Source organism: Drosophila nasuta, chromosome X, assembly GCF_023558535.2.
Source record: "Drosophila nasuta strain 15112-1781.00 chromosome X, ASM2355853v1, whole genome shotgun sequence".
Classification (NCBI taxonomy): Eukaryota; Metazoa; Arthropoda; class Insecta; order Diptera; family Drosophilidae; genus Drosophila; species Drosophila nasuta.
In genome coordinates, this window is record NC_083459.1 from 29,995,811 (window position 1) to 30,012,593 (window position 16,783).

The 16,783-nt window shown below is 34.7% G+C and overlaps 2 protein-coding genes across 10 annotated transcripts in view; one reads left to right on the top strand and one right to left on the bottom strand.

Annotated features, from left to right (window-relative positions):
- Positions 1-16,783, top strand: part of LOC132795176 (serine-rich adhesin for platelets) — a 128,251-nt gene that overhangs the window by 11,873 nt on the left and 99,595 nt on the right. For all 4 annotated transcript variants that reach the window (XR_009633422.1, XM_060805734.1, XM_060805736.1 and 1 more), the window contains exon 3: positions 13,793-14,377. Coding sequence is in view for 3 of the 4 variants with exons in the window: in XM_060805734.1 (XP_060661717.1) it covers positions 14,021-14,377 (357 nt within the window). In the remaining variant the exon portion in view is untranslated. The remainder of the gene's footprint in view (positions 1-13,792; positions 14,378-16,783) is intronic.
- Positions 2,828-7,032, bottom strand: LOC132796901 (peptidyl-prolyl cis-trans isomerase G-like). 6 transcript variants are annotated; one of them, XM_060808244.1, is made up of 20 exons: positions 6,916-7,032; positions 6,749-6,850; positions 6,339-6,512; positions 6,150-6,278; positions 5,978-6,076; positions 5,738-5,917; positions 5,549-5,677; positions 5,378-5,476; positions 5,138-5,317; positions 4,942-5,070; positions 4,790-4,882; positions 4,618-4,725; positions 4,368-4,556; positions 4,179-4,307; positions 4,021-4,119; positions 3,772-3,960; positions 3,581-3,709; positions 3,410-3,508; positions 3,184-3,351; positions 2,828-3,121 (listed from the first exon to the last, which is right to left on the bottom strand). In XM_060808244.1, the coding sequence occupies exons 1-20, from the start codon at positions 6,949-6,951 to the stop codon at positions 2,975-2,977; spliced, it is 2,607 nt and encodes an 868-aa protein (XP_060664227.1). In that variant the 5' UTR covers positions 6,952-7,032; the 3' UTR covers positions 2,828-2,974. The 6 variants fall into 6 exon arrangements, with proteins under 6 accessions (XP_060664227.1, XP_060664232.1, XP_060664233.1 ...); XM_060808249.1 differs by lacking the exons at positions 4,021-4,119; positions 4,179-4,307; positions 4,368-4,556; XM_060808246.1 differs by lacking the exons at positions 5,738-5,917; positions 5,978-6,076; positions 6,150-6,278 and having other exon boundaries at positions 2,829-3,121.

Sequence of the window (16,783 nt, forward strand, 5' to 3'; positions counted from 1 at the left end):
AGTTAAAATAAAGTGTGACCATACAACAAAGTAAAGGATATTTAAAACCAAATGCGGTCACGTTTGTTTGCTAATTATGATATACATACTATATAATATATGGACACACAACAATAATCTAAATTTTTGGATGCATATTTACTTTTCATATTATTTTTACATTTTTACACTAGATTTTTGTGTTATGTATTTGCATGAAAAGTGTGATTTATAATTATAAACTTCGTCTGTGTTAAAATAACAGAAACTGCATAAAATAGAATGTCAACTCTTCAGCTTTATTATCGTCTGTAGTTGAGCCATATTTAAAGGGATAGCCAAAATGTTGTTGATCAGCAGCAACATGCGTACTTTGTAGAGTCAAAAAGTGCTGCCACTTTTTAGTCACATTCAACTGAGCCGAGGGTATATAAAGGAAAAACCTGAAGTACCTCAAACGCACACACACACTCACAGACACACACACATACATAGGCATCAGGACTGGCATTGCCTCAAAGTATCGGCATGATTGCATCGCCCACGGTGCTGAAGTGATGAGGCCAATTGCCACCTGCGCCAACTGCCAACAGCCATCAGCCACTTGCCACCTACACTTTTTAAAGCTGCTCTGCCAGCGCGCTCAAACGCTCGCACGTTGGGCTCTTTAAATACCCTGTATAAATAGCATTGCACCAGCAGCGGCTATGCCAACGATCTATACAGAAAAAAAGTTGCAAAAATCTTGGTCTAAAAAGTGCTTCAGAAATATGAAAATCTTGATGTTAGAAAACACATTTGGATTTCAAGAGCAACTTGATATAAGACTTTGTTCCGCAAGTGATCTTATTTTAAGAACACAATCTTTAAGACGAATATTCTTCATCTTAGAAATTGGTCTTTTATCAGTCAGTATGTAGTTTCATTCATCATTCATCATCTATACAGAAAAAAAGTTGCAAAAATCTTGGTCTAAAAAGTGCTTCAGAAATATGAAAATCTTAATGTTAGAAAACACATTTAGATTTCAAGAGCAACTTGATATAAGACTTTGTTCCGCAAGTGATCTTATTTTAAGAACACAATTTTTAAGACGAATATTCTTCATCTTAGAAAGTGGTCTTTTATCAGTCAGTATGTAGTTTCATTCATCAGCTAACAAAATTTGAGTAAGTAAATAGAATTTGAGGTGCGCAGGGTATTTGCTAGTCGTTGCCCCTCTCCTATGACGCCTTTTGGCGTTTTATGACTGCCTCCTCCTTCTTCTGCTCCTCCTCTCAGTGGCTATCAACACTTTTGCCGTGCACTGCAATTTTTGGCTTCTGTATCATCGCCGTAAATCTGCATGCGGCGGCGTCGTCGTCGGCGCCACGAGCGCTCCTCTCGTTATTAGCCTAACGAGCAACAAGATGCCACGCCCCCCGTTGGAGTCAAGAGGCGGTCGCCGAGTTGTCTGACCATGCCGTGCACTTCCTGTCAGCACCCAGCACCAACGAACGCTGCTATACATCCGCCTCCGCCTCCGCCTTGCAGTTTTTATGAAGCACACACACACACACAGCACTTTTTTTTGTTGCCCCGTGGCCACGCTTCCGGTTTTTCTTATCAGCGTCGCACGTTTTTATCATAAATTTTACACTCCGCTTGCAATTTTTCGCTCATTTTTGTGGCCAACGAGTACAAATTTATATATGTATGTATGTATGTATATATTTTTAGGTATATGGGCTACTCTGAAACTTGGTGGCATATAAAAAGTAAAGTTGTGTGTTTTGCTGGCCAAACTCCAATGGGCCATTAAAATGCATTATAAAGCAGCATTTAAGCGTATTCGCCACCCCACATCAACAACTCCTTTTCCTTATTTTCCATATTGTTTATCAATTTTATGACTCCCGACTCTATAAAAATACACAGACACAGAACTTATGGTCGAAATCAAAGTGAGATCATAAAAAAATATCGAGAGTGGCAAAAAATCACACAAAGTTAAGCATGAAAAGTAGCAGCGAAATATGATGATGATTATGCTGATGATGATGATGATGATGATGATGACGTTGGCATCTGATATGATGGATAAAATGTTTGGAGTTAGCAAATGAAAGATATCTGTGGCTTGTCGTTGATCCTAAGGCGCTGTTCCCAGATGAGCTAAATAAATGTGACCAAGCTTTACAAGTTTTAGAGTGACCGTTCTTACTTACTTTTATGTGCCTAAATTTGTCACGAAAAAGGTAAAAACAAATAATACATGGCCACACCTCTACAGCATTCTGTTTAGAAAGAGATGCATCATTGAAAATGTCCATTAAGATTAGAATCTTCCGCCGCATCTTCTTAAAGAGAGTAATATTTTGGATGCTTATCCAAAAAGGAGCGTTATTAATGGAAATCAGCCGATTATTTCACTTACAAAGTTTGGTGCTCTCACATTATTTCAAATTGTTTTGCAATTATCTAAAATAGAAAAACCAAAGTCGAAAAATAAAGTGGAAATATACAGAGGCATAAGAAAGAAGATTGCCAAGTTGATTAATTCGACCACGTTGTACAGGAGCGAGTTGAAAAACGGACTAAGTGGAGTCGATAAATTAATAATAAATAAAATGTATATTAACTTATACTCCTTGTATGACGTCAGTGTCGATTGTCCATTATCGGTTCATTTGTTTGTATTACCCTTAATATTCGTCTTCTTCCTTCGTCTTCTCTCTTGTTCACACCTAAACAGCTGTTCACGTGATGCGACTTTGATATCAACACTTGCATCACAAAATCGCATCATTAAAGCAGATGCACTTGATCTAAATATGTTATTATACAAATTATAATACAACACTTTTAAATTAAATTATAATTTATTGCTTCTCTCACTGATTAGAAATATTTTGCGATTCTTTTTTTGACTGGGTGGCAACTCTCTCTTCGAAAATGCAACCCTGTGTTGACAAATATACAAACAGCTGATTTGAATTGCATGTTTGATTTGCTTTTAGTCAAATATAAAATCTGGTGATAATAAAATATACCTTGATCTAAATAAATGACTCTTACAGACCCTACAAGTGTAACAGAAGGTGACTAAACCACCTTCAGGTCTATTCGATGTAGAAGGACTTGCCTTATTGCCCGTTTCAATCTAATTTTGTAAAGAAAATACAAATAGAAAACTTATTGGCAAATGATTATTGTTCAACTTACCTTCTTATTGACATCTGAAGCAGTTGAAGACTTCTTCTTGTTTTTAGCCTTCTTGGCAACTCTCAATTCACGTGGCTCACTTTTTGGCAGACTCTCTTCCATAATATCTGCTTCAGCTGAAGCTTTTGATGCAGATTGATCTTTGATTGTCATGTCTTCAAGCGATGGCTAGCATAATTATTGAAATGAATTAAAGTACACGACTTGTTTCGAATTTTTCGCTTACATTTTTTGGAAGCCCCTCCACATTTGCAGCAGATGAAGAATTTGAATCATTCGAATCACATTTAGTCTTTGGCTTGTTTTTGGCATTCTTGACTTTATGCTTTGGTAAATGGAAATTAATTTAATTAGTCTGATTAAATAGTTCAAAGTATTGTCTCACTTTTTCACTTACAGTTTTTCGTGACTCTTCCAAAACATTTGATACGGATGAAGTTGGTTCTTCTTTGATCTTTGGATCACCCAAAACAGATTCAGATTTAGCATTAACCTTGCTATTTGTCTTCTTGACTTTAAGCTTTGTCTAGATGAACATGGATTAAATCATTAAATAGTTAAATGAATTGATAGGCATTTTGCACTTACAGCTCTTGGTTGCTCCTCTGAAGCAGCAGCAATTAAATCAGATGTCATCAAATCTTTCATTTCTGCTTTCTCTAGTCCAACAGTTTTGGATTTAAGCTTATTCTTGGACTTGGTGACTTTACCAACAGAATTATTGTCAACCTTCAATTTACGTAGTTTAGCTTCGGTAAGTTTGTCTTTAATCGGTTTCTAGCAATTTAAAATAGACTTATTGAACAATATTGAAATTGATGAACATTTTTAACTTACATTTTTAGGAAGACCCTCCATATTTGCAGCAGCTGAAGAATTTGAATCATTCGATTCACAATCAGTCTTGGTCTTGTTTTTAGCCTTATCGACTTTATGCTTTGGTAAATGGAAATTAATTTAATTTGTCTGATCAAATAGTTCACTTTTTCACTTACAGTTTTTTGTGACTCTTCCAAAATATCTGCTACTGATGAAGTTTGATTTGCTTTGTTCTTTGGATCACCCAAAACAGATTCAGATTCAGCATTAGGCTTTCCTTTGGCCTTCTTGATTTTAAGCTTTGTCTAGATGAACATCGATTAAATGAAACTCATTAAATAGTTAAATAGGCATTTTACACTTACAGCCCTTGGTTGCTCCTCTGAAGCAGCAGCAATTAAATCAGTTGTAATCAAATCTTTCATTTCTGCTTTCTCCAGTCCAACAGCTTTGGATTTAAGCTTGTTCTTTTCCTTGGTGACTTTACCAACAGAATTATTGTCTACCGTCAATTTACGTAGTTTAGCTTCGGTAAGTTTGTCTTTAATCGGTTTCTAGCAATTTAAAAGAGACTTATTAAACAAAATTCAAAATTGATGCACGTTTTTAACCGACTTGTTTAGGAAGTCCCTCCATATTTACAGCAGATGAAGGGCTTTTGAAATTTGAATCATTCGAATCAGATCCAGCCATAAATTTGGGCTTCTTGGCTTGAAGCTTTGGCTAGCAGTGCATTAAATGAAGCTAATTACAAAGTTGAACACATTTTCTCACATTTTTTACTCACAATTTCTACTGGTGAAGCTGCTTCGGTTTCGATCTTTGGATCTCCCAAATAAGATTCGGCAATCAGTTTGGTTTTGGATTTCTTGACTTTATGCTTTGGTAAATGGAAATGAATTAAATTAGTCTGATTAAATAGTTCACTTTTTCACTTACAGTTTTTCGTGACTCTTCCAAAATATCTGCTACGGATGAAGTTTGATTTGCTTTGATCTTTAGATCACCCAAAACAGATTCAGATTCAGCATTAACCTTGCTATTTGTCTTCTTGACTTTAAGCTTTGTCTAGATGAACATGGATTAAATCATTAAATACTATAGTTAAATGAATTGATAGGCATTTTGCACTTACAGCTCTTGGTTGCTCCTCTGAAGCAGCAGCAATTAAATCAGATGTCATCAAATCTTTTATTTCTGCTTTCTCCAGTCCAACAGTTTTGGATTTAAGCTTATTCTTGGACTTGGTGATATTACCGACAGCATCATTGTCAACCTTCAATTTACGAAGTTTATCTTCGTCTTCAATCGGTTTCTAGCAATTTAAAAGAGACTTATTGAGTAATATTGAAATTTATGTACATTTTTAATTTACATTTTTTGGATGTCCCTCCATATTTGCAGCAGATGAAGAATTTGAATCATTTGATTCACAATCAGTCTTGGTCTTATTTTTAGCCTTATCGACTTTATGCTTTGGTAAATGGAAATGAATTAAATTAGTCTGATTAAATAGTTCAAAGTATTGTCTCACTTTTTCACTTACAGTTTTTTGTGACTCTTCCAAAATATCTGCTACTGATGAAGTTTGATTTGCTTTGTTCTTTGGATCACCCAAAACAGATTCAGATTCAGCATTAGGCTTTCCTTTGGTCTTCTTGATTTTAAGCTTTGTCTAGATGAACATGGATTAAATCAAACTCATTAAATAGTTATATAGGCATTTTACACTTACAGCCCTTGGTTGCTCCTCTGAGGCAGCAGCAATTAAATCAATTGTAATCAAATCTTTTATTTCTGCTTTCTCCAGTCCAACAGTTTTGGATTTAAGCTTATTCTTGGACTTGGTGATATTACCGACAGCATCATTGTCAACCTTCAATTTACGAAGTTTAGCTTCGTCTTCAATCGGTTTCTAGCAATTTAAGAGAGACTTATTAAACAATATTGAAATTGATGCACATTTGTAACTGACTTTTTTAGGAAGTCCCTCCATATTTGCAGCAGATGAAGAATTTGAATCATTCGATTCACAATCAGTCTTGGGCTTGTTTTTGTCCTTCTTGACTTTATGCTTTGGTAAATGGTAATTAATTAAATTAGTCTCATTAAATAGTTCAAAGTATTGCTTCGTATTTTTTACATACAGTTTTTTGTGACTCTTTCAAAATATCTTCTACGGATGAAGTTTGATTTGCTTTGATCTTTGGATCACCCAAAACAGATTCAGATTCAGGATTAGGGTTCCCTTTGGCCTTCTTGTTTTTAAGCTTTGTCTAGATGAACATGGATTAAATCAAACTCATTAAATAGTTAAATAGGCATTTTACACTTACAGCTCTTGGTTGCTCCTCTGAAGCAGCAATTAAGTCAGATGTCATCAAATCTTTCATTTCTGCTTTCTCCAGTCCAACAGTTTTGGATTTAAGCTTGTTTTTGAGCTTGGTAACTTTACCGACAGCCTCATTGTCAACCTTCAATTTACGTAGTTTAGCTTCGGTAAGCGTTGACTAACAATTTATTGAAAAGAATTAAAAAAAATTAAATTAATTTTCGGATTTCATGGACACATGTGGTTGTTTTTTGTTTTCGCCACGGAATTTAACAATAAATTACAGAAAATAATTTAAAGAAAATCCAGTTGACACAAAAACCCAAAGCAATTAATAGAATTGAAGTTTCTTATTCGCTATTCCATTCATTTCATTTTCGAAAGAAGCAAATTTTCACGATTTGTGCAACTTACCTTTTTGTCTACTAAAGCAGGTTCAGCCCTAACCTTCTTAGCCTTGTTCTTCTTCACGTCTTCTTCGTTGTTAACAGTTGAAGAACTTTTGCCAGACTTTGGCTAACAATTTACACAATTAGATAGACAAATTGTATTTCACCGCATTAGAAGATTAGAAGACTTACCTTGTTAGCGAATATTTTCTTTATTTCACGACCCATTTTTAAAAAAATAATAAAAATTTATTAAAAATTTTCACCAGATGATGTTCGCTTAGTTTTTTTCCAATTGTGAGTGACAGAAATTACAATTCATCTCCAGTGATGGACTTTGGTAGGGCACGATAAAATATCGATAAGTGCGATGACACGATATTTATGCGATGTTTATTAGCGATAGTTGAATGCAACTCTGTGTTGACTGTCAAACAATTAGTGGTGGCAAAAATGATAAGTTTATTCGATACTAAGGCAATAGTATCGAAGTTTAAATACTTGAAAAATTTAACGGATAATTAAATAGTTTTTGTCTGTGTGTGACTTCTCGATTGAAAAAATCGAGTATATGTAAGGATGGTTATTAAAGGAATACTTTTGTGTGGCTAACAATCTGGTATACTTGCCTGTCAACATTTATATTTTGAATGCAGTACTATTTCAACATACCAAATATATACATTGGTATACTTTTCGGTATTTTGCGGTATATTATTCATCTCACAGTCGAGCACAGTCGAGCACTCGACTGAAGCTGTCTTACTTGTTTTTATACTTTTGTTATATGGTAAAATTTTTAAGAATTTTCTGATCAATTGGAGCAGCGACCTCATAAAGTATTTAGATTTTTAATCAGTCCGTCTGTCCATATGCTCACCCATATCTCAGAGTCTATTAAAGAGACAGATCTAAAATTTGTTAAACATCGTTTGTTACGGTATATAAATATATTTGGTATATTTATCCAAGTATATTTATAGTATATCGATTTACCAAATGTAGGTATTTTTTTATAGTTTTAGCTATATATTTATTTGGTTTATTTTTATACCCGCTACCCATAGGGTAGAAGGGTATTATAACTTTGTGCCGGCAGGAAATGTATGTAACAGATAGAACGAGGCATCTCCGACCCTATAAAGTATATATCTTCTTGATCAGCGTCAACAGCCGAGACGATATAGCCATGTCCGTCTGTCCGTCTGTCCGTCTGGCCGTATGAACACCTAGATCTCAGAGACTATAAGATATAGAGCTACAATTTTTTTTCGACAGCATTTGTTAAATTTGCACGCAGATCAAGTTTGTTTCAAATTTTTGCTACGCCCACTTCCGCCCCCGCAAATCAAAAAAAATCTAATAACAAGCGTAATTTTAAAGCTAGAGTTGCGAATTTTTATATATACAATAATTATTATAGTAGTTATGATTCCTGATTTGGTTGCGATCAGATAAAAATTGTGGAAGTTATTAAAGAAATACTTTTGTATGGGCAAAAACGCCTACTTACTAGGGGTATGAGTTGCTTTGGCTGACAATCTGGTATATTGTGCCGCCTATGGTATAGTTTGAATGTGGTACTATATTGGTATATAAAATATACTATTTGGTATATTTTTAGTATCGATAATATCATATTCAAACTTGAAAAAGTTTTGTTATTTGATGGCCCTTGGTTATTTACTTTCATCTTAGTGCAAGACGCTGAAGTTGATTGCGTTGCCGTTGGTAAATTTAAATGTTAAAGTGCATTTTCATGGAGTGTCTTCGTTTGGGCAGTCAATTGATGACTTTACTCGCATATGATTGCCTTACGAGTCCCTTGATGAATGCCATGCAATGCGGCAGTCGGCCAGACTATGAATTACCCCGTTCAAGGCAGGGTATGGCCATTGATGCCTGAAATTCTGATACAGATGCTCGCACACTTCACACTTACTGCTACATGTTACATCTCTTTGTCCATCTTTTGCTCTCTCTCTCTCTCTCTCTCTCTCTCTCTCTCTCTCTCTCTCTCTCTCTCTCTCTCTCTCTCTCTCTCTTTCTCTTCCGGACTGTCTTCTTCCCGCCAGACGATTTCATCGCTTCGTAGCCGCTTTTCCCCGCATTTGACTGCCGCACTTTTTGTTGACCGCTGAAAGGCCATTCAGTGGCCATAAACTTTAAAGCTACCTCAAACACACATACACTAGTGAATGTGTGAGTAGTGTTTGTGTTGTTTTTTATACCCGCTACCCATTGGGTACAAGGGTATGTATGTAAAAGGTAGAAGAAGGCATCTCCGACCCTATAAAGTATATATATTCTTCATCAGCATCAACAGCCGAGACGATCTAGCCATGTCCGTCTGTCCGTCTGTGTGTCTGTCCGTCTGTCCGTCCGTCCGTATGAACACCTAGATCTCAGAGACTATAAGAGATAGAGCTATATTTTTTTTTCGACAGCATTTATTATGTTTGCACGCAGATCAAGTTTGTTTCAAATTTTTGCCACGCCCACTTCCGCCCCCGCAAATTAAAAAAAATCGAATAACAAGCGTAACTTTAGAGCTAGAGCTGCGAATTTTGACATGTACAATAATATTTATAGTAATTGTGTTTCCTAAAAATGTGGTTGCGATCAGATAAAAATTGTGGAAGTTATTAAAGAAATACTTTTGCATGGGCAAAAACGCCTACTTACTGGGGATCTGAGTTGCTTTGGCTGACAATCTGGTCGTCTATGGTATATTTTGAATGTAGTACTATATCGATATACCAAACATACCATTTGGTGTATTTTTAAGTATTTTCGGTATATTTTGAAAATAATACCGCAATATTTTGCCTTTATTAAAAATGGGTAGCGGGTATCTCATAGTCGAGCACACTCGACTGTAACTTTCTTACTTGTTTTTTATTTTATTTTTGCCGTGTATTTGTATATTGCATATTGTGTATACGCAGCGTATGCCGGAAACTGGCGCCCCACTTATGCAAACGAAGTTCGTTCGCTGTATGTTTTTGAAATTGTGTGTGTGTGTAAGTGTATACAAAGTATCGTTCACGCTATCATTGACACCAAACACGAGCGCAGCCAGCGCCAAGCATCCTTATCAACACCAGCAACAACAACAACAACAACGACATCGACATCGACAGCGACTGTTGCAAATGTTGTTAACAGCAGAGTTCGAAAGTTGCACAAATTGTTGCCGATGTCGAGATTGTGCACATCATGTGGCATACCCTACGCCTACAGGGTATATGTGCTACATATAGTCACAATGACTGACAACTCGTTATTGTATATAATTATTTTAATTGCTGCTTACATTTTGCCAACATCTTTAATTGACAGAATAATGGTTTATCAATCTCATTCGCTTTCATTGAAGTTCTTTAAAGGGTATTTTCGCTTGTATTTGCACATCTCTATCTCTCTCTCTCTCTCTCTCTCTCTCTCTCTCTCTCTCTCTCTCTCTCTCTCTCTCTCTCTCTCTCTCTCTCTCTCTCTCTCTCTCTCTGCTGACACACATTTTTCTTGTTGTGCATTGCAACATGCAAATAAATCGTATAAAATGTCTGCATAAAATTCGCGTGTGTGTGTGTTCTTCTTATATTACCAGTGCATTAATATCTTTTATTTTTCCCGTGCTTATACCCTGTGCAAATTGGCAAATTGGAGTAGCTCGACTTCACTGATTTGAGAGTTTATATTTTTAGTGTTTCGGAATTGAATTTCTTATTACATCGCTTGATGCCGTCGTTGATATTTTAGAAGTCGAATATTGCTACTTAGTCATAGAAAGTAGATTAACTTATAAGTATATTTACTTATATTTTATTAGTAAATAATAGTTATAGAAAGTGGATTTACTTATAAGTATATTTACTTATATTTTATTATTAGTCAATAAGCGACTTTTCATTTATAACGAGTGTTTAATAGTATATTCTTAAAACTTTAGCTTAAATTTACATTACGCGTATAGATTATTGATAAGAAAAGTTCTACTCTATATTATCAACATACCAAATATATATTTTGGCATATTTCAGTATTTTTCTGGTATATTAATTCGGTATATTAAATTAAAAACCTTTGAATGGTTTGAAGCAACTTCAAAAAATATTTTTTATAATGTATTTAAAACATTCTGAAAATCTCAGCTTGAATAAAAATTATATTATTAAGAAAAGCATTTGCAGTTCAATTCAGTATATTCAGTATATATATTTTGAGAGCACTATTTACATCAATATACCAAATATACATTAAGGTATATTTCAATATTTTTAGAACATTAATTTGTTATATTCAAATACACATTTCGGTTATTTCAGTAATTTTTCCGGTATATTAATTTTGGTATATTTAATTGATCAATATACATAATATTTTAGTATTTTGGGTATATTAATTTTTTATTAAATGGTAATACACTTAACTTGTTTTTACAAAAACAAAAACATACACTTTTGAATCGAAATTAATTATTTATATTAATTAACATTTTTGTCATTCAACATTTATTTTTGTAATTTATAGTATACATAATTTATGTTTATAGCAACTTCAAAAAACTTTTGAGTGTGTGTGTGTGTGTTTTTTTCTTTTATAATAGAATTGAAATATTTGTATGCATTTAAATTTATTTTGTCATTTATTTAACTTTTCTATATTGATTATAGGTACAATACATTTATTTAATCGAAATTAATTTAATTTCATTTTTTTTTTGCTGGGTATCAGCTAGTCTAGTCTTTAGGTTTGTTCTACATCTACCAGCTTACACACATTTTCATATGCCGCTGCAAATTTGCACTGCGGCAATGCGGTAAGGAGAAAGGGGGGAAAGGGGGCGAATTATAAAGAGGGGAAGAGCGAGGTGCTGAACAAAAATCCCAAGTAAAATTTTTGTGATTTTATTGCCGTTGTTGTTGGTGTTAATGTTGTTGGATGCGCTGTAATTGCCGGCAACATTTGGTTGCTGCTGCTGCTGTTTGTTGTTGTTGTTGTTGTTGTTGTCGTGATGCTATTATAATTGCAGGCCTCGTGTTGTTGTTGTTATTGCGGCGCCTCCTCGTGTTGCACGTTCCAGTGATTCGCTATTGAAGTCTGCTGTTTCTGCAGCAGCAACATCAAAGCGCAATTTTCCAGACGTTTTTTATTGCATATTATTTTCAATTCGTTGCCGTGCCACGCCCCATCGCCCCCTCGCTTCGGTTAGCAACAGCACATCAGCAACAACAAAATGAATATAAAGAAACATCATTATCATCATTAGCGTCCCGCATTATCATCATTATAAAATGTATTTTCTTTTTTTGCTTGGTCAAATTTTGTTTTTGGAACGTTTAATTGAAAAGTGAAATTGATTTTTCCAACTGCTTTTGATTGCAAGTGAAAATTGTTGAATTGTTGTTGCTGTCTTCGCCTTTTTGTTGTTTTCCATCATCTTCGATTTTAGCTTTAGCTTTTCCTTTTGCTTTGGCTTCATCTTTACCTGCTTCTCGTTTTTTTTTCGATTTTGTTTTTCTTCGTAATTTTTCGCTTATCTTGTGTTTTTCTTCATTTTGCATTAATTATTGAAATTACATTTCTTTTTTATTTTATGTTTATAATTTTCTTGCTTCTTCTTGCTGCTGCTTCTGCTTCTTCTCTCTTAATTTACCAGCGAAAATCTTTACGATTGCTGCTCATTATTTTTGTGCACTTTTCTTGCTGTTGTTGTTGTTGTCTACACAGTTTTCCATTTAGCAGTTGTGAAGTTTTTCCGCTTTTCTTCGCGCCATGCGTTCAATTGTTGTTATTGTTGTGTGTGTGTTTTCAATTGCCTCTTTAATTGCACGATAATTGAACAAATGAAACATTTAAATTAACGAAATTTTCCAGCATTTTCCATACGCACTCACACTTCCAATTATAACATATATCTCAAATAATGTATATCAGCGGCAGCGATAGAGAGAATGTTTTACAGAAGCACATTTATAACTATTATTGTGCTAAGAATTCCTAAAAGAAAGTTTCGATTTCCAAATGTGGAAAATCGTTGAAAAAAAAACAGCTTGCATTTAAAGTTTGCTATTATATTTATTTATCATTTATTGATTATTAAAATGTAATTGATATGCAAAAACATTTGGTATTAAATGATACTTAAAATCCAATATTCAACTGAATATACAAATATGTTATAACAAATTTGTGTGTTTTCAAACATTTTCTTAAAGCTTCTCAAAACAATTTGAATTTTTAGCTTGGTCATTTGAATAGAAGACTTAGACCTCTTAATTTTTTTTATAAGAAACAATTTTTTTTGTTCTGTCTGTCTGTCCGTCCGTCCGTATGAAACACTGTATCTTAGAGACTATAAGAGATAGGGCTATAATTTTTTTTTTGTTATGTTTGCACGCAGATCAAGTTTGTTTCAAATTTTTGCCACGCCCACTTCCGCCCTCGAAAATCAAACAAAATCGAATAACAAGCGTAATTTTAAAGCTATAGCTGCGAATTTTGGTATATAAGTTACAATAATAACGATTGTAATTGTGATTCCTGAAAATTTGAAAAAAAAAAAAATACCGCAATATTTTGTTTTTATTCAAAATGGGTAGCGTGTACCTCAAAGTCGAGCACACTCGACTGTAGCTTTCTTACTTGTTGCTTCCTTTGTTAGTAATAACTTCATATACACGGTCCTAAAGGAATCTGTGTGACATTTAAAGCTTCAACAATTTTATTTGCATAATTTATACTATTATGTATAGTAATTTAAAATGTTGCAGATTTATTGGTTAACGTTGTCAAGAATTGTCACAACATTTGTTAAAGTAACTTGAAGCCAATATATAATTATTGAGCATTTATTTATGACGGAGAAAGTTCTAACATGTGTGTGAGTGTATGTGTGTGTGTGAGTGTGTGAGTGTGAGAGTTTTCTTTGTGGCAATTCAAGTTTAGTAGAGCTGCAAACTGGCAACTTGAAGTGACTTTTGCGATTGTTTCTAGCGTTCTTCTTGCCTCTTCTTCAGTATCTTCTTCTTTAACTTGTTTCTTCTTCTTTCTCGTCTGCTTGCAGTGTCTGACAATTTGCGAGCAAAGTTGCAACAGAGTGGCAACTGAAGCGCAACCGGCCAAGAATAACAAACCAGACGACGAAGACGAAGACGACAACTTATTCGAGTTGTTGCCACAGACTTTTGTAACAAAATAAGAGCCGAGGGAGGACAAAAGAGGACAGAGGACAGCGGACAGCGGAAAGGCAACAGCAACAGCAAAAGCAGCGTCTGATTTTAGAGGCGGCAACATGTCGTCGACGACAAGACGAAGAAGGAGTTGCCGCCGCCGAGTCCGCCGATGCCGAGTTGCCAACACATTTCAATTGCTGGCAATTGCCTTCTATTGCTGCTGTCAATTTGAGCTGTTGCTTGTTCAGGGGCAACAGCAGGCGACCTCTGGCGGCCAGCAGCAGCAACAGCAACAGCAATTGAAATATCAACAATTGCAATATCAAATGCAACAGCAATATGAATATCAACAGCAGCAACACTACCAGCAACAGTTCCAGCAGCAACAACAACAACAACAGCAGCAACAGCAACATGTATTGCCAACAGCAACACAGGAGCAACCGAACGATTTGTTTTCGACACAACCAACTCAGGTGAGTGCATTTCACAATATTATTATTGTTGTTATTTGCATTGATTGAATAAGCTGGCGAATTGATTGATGCACTGATTGAAGTGCCTGATTGGTTTACATTTTCGTTTCTATCGTCAGCAACCATTCAGCGTATTTTACTCAAGTTACTCAAGTAACTTGAAATTGATTGCAACTGATTAATGCCCTGATTGATATCCAGTATGGAGTGAATCATTTGTTCATTTAACAATCTAAAGACTACTTAGTTTAACATCTATGCTTGGCCGTTGTGCTCATTAAATAACGTTTATTAACTAAAGTGAAGATTGACGAAATGATTGATGCACTTTTATTGAATCGAACAGAAATGTCTCACGTAGTTGACTAACCTTTAAATAAGCAAGTAGATTGATTGAACACAAGTGATTGACATTTTCTTAGAATTAGGTTTATCATAAACTATTGATTGAACACAAGTGATTGACATTTTCTTAGAATTAGGTTTATCATAAACTATTGATTGAATTGATTAAATTTGTATTGTGATAAATTTCTTTAGGGTTGACGAAATGATTGATGCACTTTTATTGAATCGAACAGAAATGTCTCACGTAGTTGACTTACCTATAAATAAGCAAGTAAATTGATTGAACACAAGTGATTGACATTTTCTTAGAATTAGGTTTATCATAAACTATTGATTGAATTGATTAAATTTTTATTGTGATACATTTCTTTAGGGTTCCGATAAAAAGCAAATTTTATTTTTAAGAAGAATGTTCCCTATTTGATTGAGGTAATGATTGAGCTGGTGCGTGATTGAAATCTTTATTTACTTGATTTCGATTGGGCTTATAATAAATCAATTACATTTGTAACAGTTTGGATCTGATTGATAAATATTTCTATTTGATTGAGACAATGATTGACCTGCTGATTGTCGCACATACATATATTAGCTCACAAAGTTCTAGGAAAATATGTTGTCCAAAATAATGATTGATTGGTTACAGTTTATTGAGCCTTCAGATTCAGGTAATGATTGAGCTGTTGTGTGATTGAAAACTTTATTTACTTGATTTCTTTTAGGTTTAAGATAAGTCAATTATATTTAAAAGGTTATGAACCTGGTTGTTAAATATGCCTATTTGATTGAGGTAATGATTGACCTGCCGATTGATGCACATATATGTACTTGTTCAAAATAATGATTGACTGGTGGCATTTGATTGAGCTATTTGAAGTGAAAGAACTGAATTGACCGTTGAGATTAATTATTATTGTTCTCCGCAGTATGTAAAAGTTATGGGGATTTCGGTTGGCTAATTAGTTAATTCTCTTTCATAAGCTTGAAGTTGAAGTTCTGATGATTGAAGTGCTAATTACAAATTGAAGTGCACACACACAGCGCTGCCCAACTTTGGTCACCCAAATTGAAAGCGCTTAATTATGTATGCGTGTGGACTAATTGAACTGATCGAGCTCTCAAGATTGTGAATTGAATGACAGAAATCGATTGAAGTGCTGATTGATTGTGCGCCGCTTAACTCCGAAGACACTTTTGTGCAGCGTTTGCGGTTTAATAAACTCTCATTGTGTATAGTAATTAATTAATTTGGTGACACAGCTGCAAAAGTGGATTTTTCAGTGGATTTTCTCTCTTTTACTTTCGGCTACCTATCCGACAAATTGAATTTGAGATTGCGATTGTGCAGCAGCTGCTGCTGCTGCAACTGCTCTTAAGCAGCCTCGAAGGAAATCCCCAGTGCCAACTTCACTTGACTTCAACTTCAACTTTGGGTTTTCTTTCTTGTTTTGCGCTTCTTCTCGACTCGAGAGCTCACCTCGGCCTTAAGTTCAATAAGCTGATTAGCTAAATGAAATCAGCTGGCGAAATAATCTAAGAAAAGTCGTAAAAAAAGAGCAAAAGAAAAAAAACTTTGACTTTGTTTTTTCCCCACGTTTTCTTTTTTTTTTTAGGCGTTCTTGGGAGCCACTTTTGCGCGTTCTTTAGCCCACGACATCCTAATTTGTGGCTCTTAGTGATTAATTTGTGTTTGATAGACTTTAAGTTATATTTAATTAGAGACCAACTTTTTTTGTTTGCCACCATCTGTTCAACCTTCTGTCTTTTCTCCGTCAAAAGCAAACGTTTAATTTGCCAAAACCAAAAAGAACAAGTAAGAAAGTTACAGTCGAGTGTGCTCGACTGTGAGATACCCGCTACCCATTTTAAATAAAGGCAAAATATTGCGGTATCATTTTCAAAATATACCGAAAATACTAAAAAGTACTAAAAAATATACCAAATGGTATATGTGGTATATCGATATAGTACCGCATTCGAAATATACCATAGACGGCACAATGTACCAGATTGTCGGCCAAAGCAACTCAGACCCCTAGTAAGTAGGAGTTTTTGCCC